General features: G+C 58.8%; 1 protein-coding gene across 1 annotated transcript in view; it reads right to left on the minus strand.

Annotated features, from left to right (window-relative positions):
• The window catches only part of CTSD (cathepsin D), a 13,098-nt gene that overhangs the window by 1,762 nt on the left and 4,183 nt on the right, over window positions 1–7,153 (minus strand). Inside the window, 7 exon segments of the mRNA XM_027774333.1 lie at window positions 216–314; window positions 401–545; window positions 940–1,062; window positions 3,379–3,590; window positions 5,110–5,154; window positions 5,156–5,244; window positions 5,935–6,058. Of these exon segments, the coding sequence (XP_027630134.1) occupies window positions 216–314; window positions 401–545; window positions 940–1,062; window positions 3,379–3,590; window positions 5,110–5,154; window positions 5,156–5,244; window positions 5,935–6,058 (837 nt within the window).

Raw genomic sequence — 7,153 nt, forward strand, 5'->3', positions numbered from 1 at the left:
CCAACCCCCCCTAAGGCCCAGCCGATGAAGACGTCACCCAGGATCCAGAGCGGCCCGGCAGGCGGGGGGATGTCCATGCCCATGAAGCCACTCAAGCAGAGGGTCTTCCCACCCTGCGACACCTGTGATAGCCATGGTGGTCACCCCTGGCCTCTCCCCCACCCAGGACCCATTCCCACCCTGGGACAGCCAGACCCCACCTGTGCACCATTTACCTTAATCGTGTATTCCTCTCCTTTCAGGTGGTAGTCTTTGTTCCCCAGCCTTATTGTGATTTGGGGCAAGCTGGCCACCTTCTCACAGGGGATCATATACTAAGAGAGGAAATGGCAGTGTCAGCGGTGGTAGCTCAGGGCACCCCCAGCCTGCCCGGCCCTACGCAGCCCTGCTCGGCACTCACCTCGCCCTGGATCAGCGGCACGGCCCCCATGGCCTTATGCAGCTCGCGCACCTCATCCACGGGGCCCACAATGAGGGAGGTGCCGGTGTCCACGATGACCTCACAGCCCTCCTGGCACAGAGTCAGCCCATCGCCCACCTCTAGCCTGGAGGGAAGAAGGACACGAGTCTTCCACCTGGGCTGACTGTGGGCCCAGGATGCACAGGCCGCCTGGCTGCATCTTCCACAGGACCAAAGCCCTCCTCCTCTTTCTCAGAGCTGACTCGCGGGTGGCCACAAGTGACCTGGGGCGAAGAGGAAACTCAAGTGGCAAAGACTAGGTTAAGACCGGCAGGTAGTGAAAGGCACAGAGGGCCCACTGTTGGATCCATCCCACCTCTACCTGTTCCCAGCTCCCATCACATCTGTGGGGGCTGCCTGCTGAAAGGGCTGGCAGCCTGGGCAGGCTGAGGGGAGGGCCAGGCCAAGCAGCCCCAGGAGGACCCTGGGTAGCAGTCACCTGCAGACCTGGAGAGAGACCACCCACACCCTCTACTCACTTATCCATGTGGATCTGCCAGTAGGCCTTGCGGGTGACGTTATAGTAGTCCAGGGAGCCTGTGTAGTACTTGGTGTCAACGCCACCCAGCATCAGTTCACCGCCGGGTTGTCCGCTGGGATCTCTGGGAAGAATGGGAGTGGGAAGGAGTCAGTTGTTTCCCCACCCCCAAACATGAGAGGGAGGCCAGGAATTCCGAAGGGGGTGGGTGGAGCAATCACTGAGGGCTTCCTAGAGGAGGAACCTTCCTAGGCCTGCAAGAATGGGAGGACTCAGAAGGGAGCGGGGATGGCACTTCCTTCTTTCCAGGGAGGGCTCTATCCCACAACCTGGGTGGGCTGAGCCCATCTCCTGCAAAGGAAACCTTGCTCAGGCTGGTATGATTTGCTCAGGAACCAAGGTTCAGGCACAGACAAGGTCAAGGCTGTGAGGCAAATGGGGAAGTGAGATGAGCCCAAGGAGAAGGGACCCTGACTGGATGACAAGCCAAGAAAGGCTTCTAGGAAGAAGCATCGGGTGACAGCACACCCCTGAGAGATTGAGGGCCTGTGAACTTACTGTTCCTGTGAATGCCTCAGCTCACCACCTCGGAAACCTCACTGGCTCTTCCCTCAGGCCTCCACTCCTCTCACCTCTCTCACCCAGACCGGCACAAAAAGGCCCCCGTGCTCCACAGCCCCCACGCCTGAGCTGCTTTATGTAACAGTGAGGAAGAGTGAGGAGCTTTTCCTGGCAGCGAATCCTCCTGGTTCCATGAGAAAAACCCTCTTCACCAAGGAATGCTCTACTGTCCTGCCAGGATGTGCCCTGCAGAGCTCACCGGGGTGCCCCTGGCCCTCAAAACCACTGGGCTGACCCTATCCTGCCACTCCCCCTAGCCTTACCCCAACAGCACCTCTGAAACCCCAAGTATAGAAAACCCCTGTTCTTCTGAGCTGCAGGCCCAGAGATCCCACCAGGGCAGTCATGCTTCTGTGTGTCCCCAACCTCGGACCTAGCCAACCTCCTGGGTCCACCCCACGTTCAGAGGGAGGAAGCCATTTCGTCTTCCTGTTTTCCCGGTTCCTGGGGAAGTGACCCCAGCTTGTGCATCTGTGTCTCAGCCACTAGTGAGTGGCTTTGCCCAGAACACTGCTAACAGTATTGGCTGACCAAACAAAGGCCAGAAGAAAGCATCCACACAGAGGTCGGGCCAAGGGCAGGGGGTGGAAGAGCTGAGCAAGAGAGGTTCTAGGGCCAGCAGGTGTCACATGGCTGACTCTGCGGTTGGAGTCCCAGACCTGCTAGCTTGAAAAAACATGCTGGGCATGTGTGCATATATGCCCAAAATCTTGAGAGGAGAATGGAGGAGGAAGGACCACAGTGAGGCCCTCTCCCCTGGAGTGGACAGAGCTGATTTCTCTTTCTCTCTCTCTCTGTCTCTCTCCAGTGCATGTACACACCCTCTAGCCAAACTAGCAGAGAGAGGGGATTCTAAGCTGAAATTCCGCCAGAAGTGCCCTGTGGTCAGGGATCAGGCCCAGAGACCCTGAGTACTAAGCAGGCATGTGAGAGATAATCCTCCTCACCCAGCCCAATTCAGCCCTGGGGAGAAAGCAACTCAGGACAAAGTTCAGGCAGTGTGGCACCCCTAACACTGTCACCTCCCCCTGTCTAGAGCTGATTCAGGACTGGCAGCAGGGGCCTGAGAAGAGGAAACTGAGGCCAGGCATCTCCCAAGGTCACCTGACCATGACTTCCCAAGGTTATACTTGCTGGGGCAGCTGCTGCTGGGGCCAGGCAGGAAGGGATCCCTGCTGTTCTTGCTAGAGGGCAGATGACACCTGCTAGGGAGGCCCAGAGGCTGTGTTCCACGTGGTGACCAGAAGCAAGTTTCAAGCAGCATCTGCCTCTAAGACCATCAAGGGTCACCTCCTTGGAGACGTCTCCTAGCATGCTGGAAACAACTCCTCGACAGCCTCTCCAAGAGGTCTTGTCACAGGTCTGCATTCACAGCCATGTCCCCTCTGGACCATAAGCAACTTAGGTGGCCAGGACCACATCTGTCCTTCACTAGGCCTGAGGACATTAAGCAGACCGAACCAGGAAGAATTGCCATGACCCCCAACTCAGGTCTGACTCCCATGAGCCAAGATTCGCTCCTGGGACCCACAGCCCAGCCTGAGCATCTGCCTAGGGGACTGTGGCATGACACAGCCTCCTCTGAGGCTAGCTGCTCATCCTGCTTCCTGTGATGCCCTGAGGTCAGAGGTCAGGAGCTGTGGCCACACGCCTGGAAGGTGAACAGGGCAAGCACGGAGGGGCAGCAACAGGAGCAGAGTGAATGGGCAGCTCTGAGCCGTCCTGACACCCCCACCCCGCATTTCAGCACAGCTGAGCCCAGGAGAACTGGGGGGAGAAGGGAGGCAGCCGGGGATAGAGGCCACACTGCCCACCCCACCTGTTCAGGTAGAAGGCGAAAATGTTCTTTTCCACCAGCTTCTGTTTCATCAAGTTGTCAAAGACGGGCACCACGTTGTCGACAGAGATGCGCGGGTAGGCCATGCCCAGGATGCCATCGAACTTGGCTGCGAGGAAGGTGATACCTGGCTGCTTGGTGGCCTCTCCAAAGGTCTGCTTATCCACTCTGACACTCACGGTATGGCAGGGCACCTGCAGGCCAGGGCAGGAGTCAGTGGCCACACATGCTGGCCAAGCCCGACACCTGTCCCTGGGTTTGGCTGGCCACTGTTACAAAACCCAGCTGAATTGACAACCCTTCATCTCACATAGGATAGTGAGGTGGGCAAAGAGGGCTAGAAGAAAGCGCTGGAAACAGCATTGAACACAGCTGGGGACAAGCTGAGGGTGGGGTGTGGGGGGTGGCCAGGGGCATGCTCTTTAATAACTAGGTGGGAGCACAGATAGACAGGCTCTGGGCTCAGCTCTGACTCTTGTGTCCCCTTCCCTTATGCCAGACCAGCCGGGCTCCTCCCCTTGGGAACAAGCCTGGGGAACCCCACCACTCCACCGTGGGCCACAGACTCAAGGCCATGCTCCTCCTGGCCCCACTCTGCCTTGCCCTCCCCCAGCCCTCAGGCGGAGGCTGCAGAGAGACAGAGGTGGAGCAGGATGTGGGAAAGAAACGGCTGTTTGAGGCTGACACCAGGAGGAGGGGGTGGCTTGGGCAACATCCTGTTCGGGCTGAGTAGGGCCTAGAGCAAAGAGAAGCCCAAGGAGACCCTGGCAGACACACACAGCGGGACGACTCCAAGGGCGAGGAGTGTGAGCAGCCCCCATAGGGACAGTGCCCCACTGGTCCTTATCGAGACAACATAGGCACAAAACACCACAGCACGGTCCTGCAGAGACCACGTGACCTCCTCCAGACAAGGGCTAGATAAGCTGATCGGGCTCCTGGACCTCAGTGCAGCCACGGCTGTTAGATGTGGCCCACCTGGAGGGAGGGGCCTTCTTTCTGAAGCCCACCTTCCAGCAGGAGGGCTCTGTGTGGGGCTGGCTGTCCCCTCTGCTCATATTTCCCCAGAGCTCCTGATCCCTGAGCACAGGGTCAATGTCAGTTCCTTAGAGAAGGAGGGCCACCTTACACTCAGCTCTAGAAACTCTCAACCCTTAGGCAGGGCTGGCACACAGCCTCCCTGGTCACCTCCCTTCCCCTCAGTTCCTCGGCAGGTTTCCTCCACTAGCATCCCCTTCCTGAGCCTCCCAACCCTTTGGTCAGTTGAAGGAACCTCATCCATGCCCGGGCCAGGTCTCACACCATGCCACTGTGCCTACTCAGTGCTGAAACCTCCACCTGCCAGCAGCTCCCTGCCCCTCTATTCCTCGTGGTCCCCTGACTCCCTGGGAATCCAGGCCCCTCCTACCCTTCTAGTGCCTGGGCCCACTCCCCATCTCCTTCCTTAACTTTCTTACCACAAAAGCACACTAAGCTTATTCTGCCCTGCACCTTGCTCAAGCTGTGTCCCTGATAAACTGTGTCCCTGGCCTAATGAGCCTGTCCCCTCATCCCTCAGCCTCTTCACTAAGCTCGCGGCTTGCTACTGGTCATCCAAGTTCAATTATCCTTCCCGGAATCGGGGTTGGACAGAGGGAGAGGAGTGTCCACCAAGCTCTCTCCTTTAGTCATACATGCACGATGAGCACCCCCCGAGCCCTAAGAGGGACTCACCGACACGGTGTCCTGGCTCAGGTACCCGGAGAGGCTGCCTGAGCCACTGGCTGCCTGAGCGATAGTGGATGTCGAAGGAGCTGCCATTCTTTGCGTAGGTGCTGGATTTCTTGCTGTTGTACTTGTGGTGGAACCCTGGCCCAAGGGAGCACAAAGTTGTCAGCCTGCTGCCCAAAGGCCTCTGATCCTCAGCCCCCGACATACTTCAGAACCCACTTCCTAAGCCGTGTCCAGGATGAACCTGGCTGTGACCCAAGGCCCACTATGTGGGGGCTCTAGAATGATGGGTTGACACCCCAAGCCTTGCTCCCAGCCCAGGGCCTGGGTCCAGCCACAGCTTGCTTCATCATTAGCCACCATGGTCCCCAGCCCTGATGAAAAGCAAGGCTGTGGCTGGCATGAACAGGTTCACCCGGAAAGTGGGGCACCCTGGGGCAGGGCGGAGGGCCCGGCCTGTCTGATGTGGTGAGAGGCGGGAGCAGTATATTGCCCAAGAGATCCCCTGAGGTAGGGCCACGTGGGGATCCCAGGACTGCCCCTGCCTCCGCGGTAGTCCCAGCTCCATCCCAGAAGGGCCAGACTCAGGAAGAGACAGACTGGGGCTGGGTGGCACCCCCACCTTGCCCCATTTCCCAGAGAGCGAGAACACATGCATAGGGGTCCCCACCCCATGGCCTTCTGCTCCTGCAACTGGGATGGGGGCAGCATAGGGCTTGGCCAGGCCCCCACAGCAGGCAGCACTGCAGAGGGTGGGTGACCCTCAGCTCTCCTCTGATCTCCTGGGAGAGGCACTGGGGCAGGCTTATAGACAGGGGTGCAACTCACAGCAGGCGAAGTCCAACATCCCACAGTGGATCGAGGGAACCCACAGGTTGGCGGAGCCAGTGTCAAAGATGACAGTGAAGCACTGTGGGGGGGTTCCGATGCCGATCTCTCCATAGTACTGGGCCTGGGAAGGGAGCAGTCCATCAGGGCTGGAGGCAGGGAGAGCCCACTTCCTCTCTGGTCCCGAGAAGGCCCCTAACTGTTTTGGAAGCCAGGCCTTGAAGGCCCAAGCTGGATGGAGCATATACCCTGGAGTCCAGGCCCCTGCTGCTATGGCAGTTCACTCCCATGGTCCGTTCTTAGGGAACAGCTTTAGCAGGGAGGCTGGTGCCTGACCCCCAGCCTTGGTCCTCATACCCAGGGGCACTGGAGGTTTCCAGGCCCCTCAGTACAGCTGCCCACTCCAGCCTGATGCATGGTGAGGTTGGAGAAGGGTTTTCCCACCTGAGGGATGAGACCTGTCATCAAGCCTGGGTGAGAACAGGTAGGCCCTCCACCTGAGCCCAGGCGTGAGAAAAGTCTGTCTAGGAGACCCCTCTGCTGTTCAGGGATTCAAGGCCCGAAGGGTAGGTCAGGGCCTGTTCCTATTCCAGAGCCCTGGAGGGCCCTCAGGCAGAAGTGTCTGATCAGCTGAGAGGAAAAGGAAAGCCTCAGATGCCCAAAGCCCTGGCTCAGTGTTACTCATCACCCAGCAACTCTTCCTTCACTGCCACTGGCCTCAGTTTCCCCGCCTAGTCACAGGGAAAGCTGGGACACCAAAGTGTTGACTCAGGGACCAGACAGGCATGAGGAGTCACGTGTTCCTTTTAGAGGAAGCCCATCCCTGGGCCTCTCAGAGGTCAGAGGGTCTGGGAGTCCTAGAGTATGAGGTCATCTGGGCCCTGCTGGCCTGAGTACCCTCATCCCCAGTAGGGAGCCTGGTCTGGCCACTGGCTATGCAGGACTTTGGCTCCAATCCCACCTGGCATCTCTAGGGCTACTGGGCTCTAGGGAGCTGCACCAGCTGCTGACTCACAACCAATAGAAGTGCCCACAAGGGTGGGGGTGGGGGAATGACTCAGCAAATTTCCGTGTGCTCACGCACTTATGCACACATGCGTGTGTGTGTGTGTGTGTTTGTGTGTGCTGGGGGATCAGGAACTGGTCACTCAGGTCCCAGACAGATGGTGCCCCCCCCCCCCCCCCCCCCCACCTGCCCCCGGGCGTGTGGGGCGTCGCG

This window comes from Tupaia chinensis, unplaced genomic scaffold, assembly GCF_000334495.1.
Source record: "Tupaia chinensis unplaced genomic scaffold, TupChi_1.0 Scaffold000047_1, whole genome shotgun sequence".
NCBI lineage: Eukaryota > Metazoa > Chordata > Mammalia > Scandentia > Tupaiidae > Tupaia > Tupaia belangeri.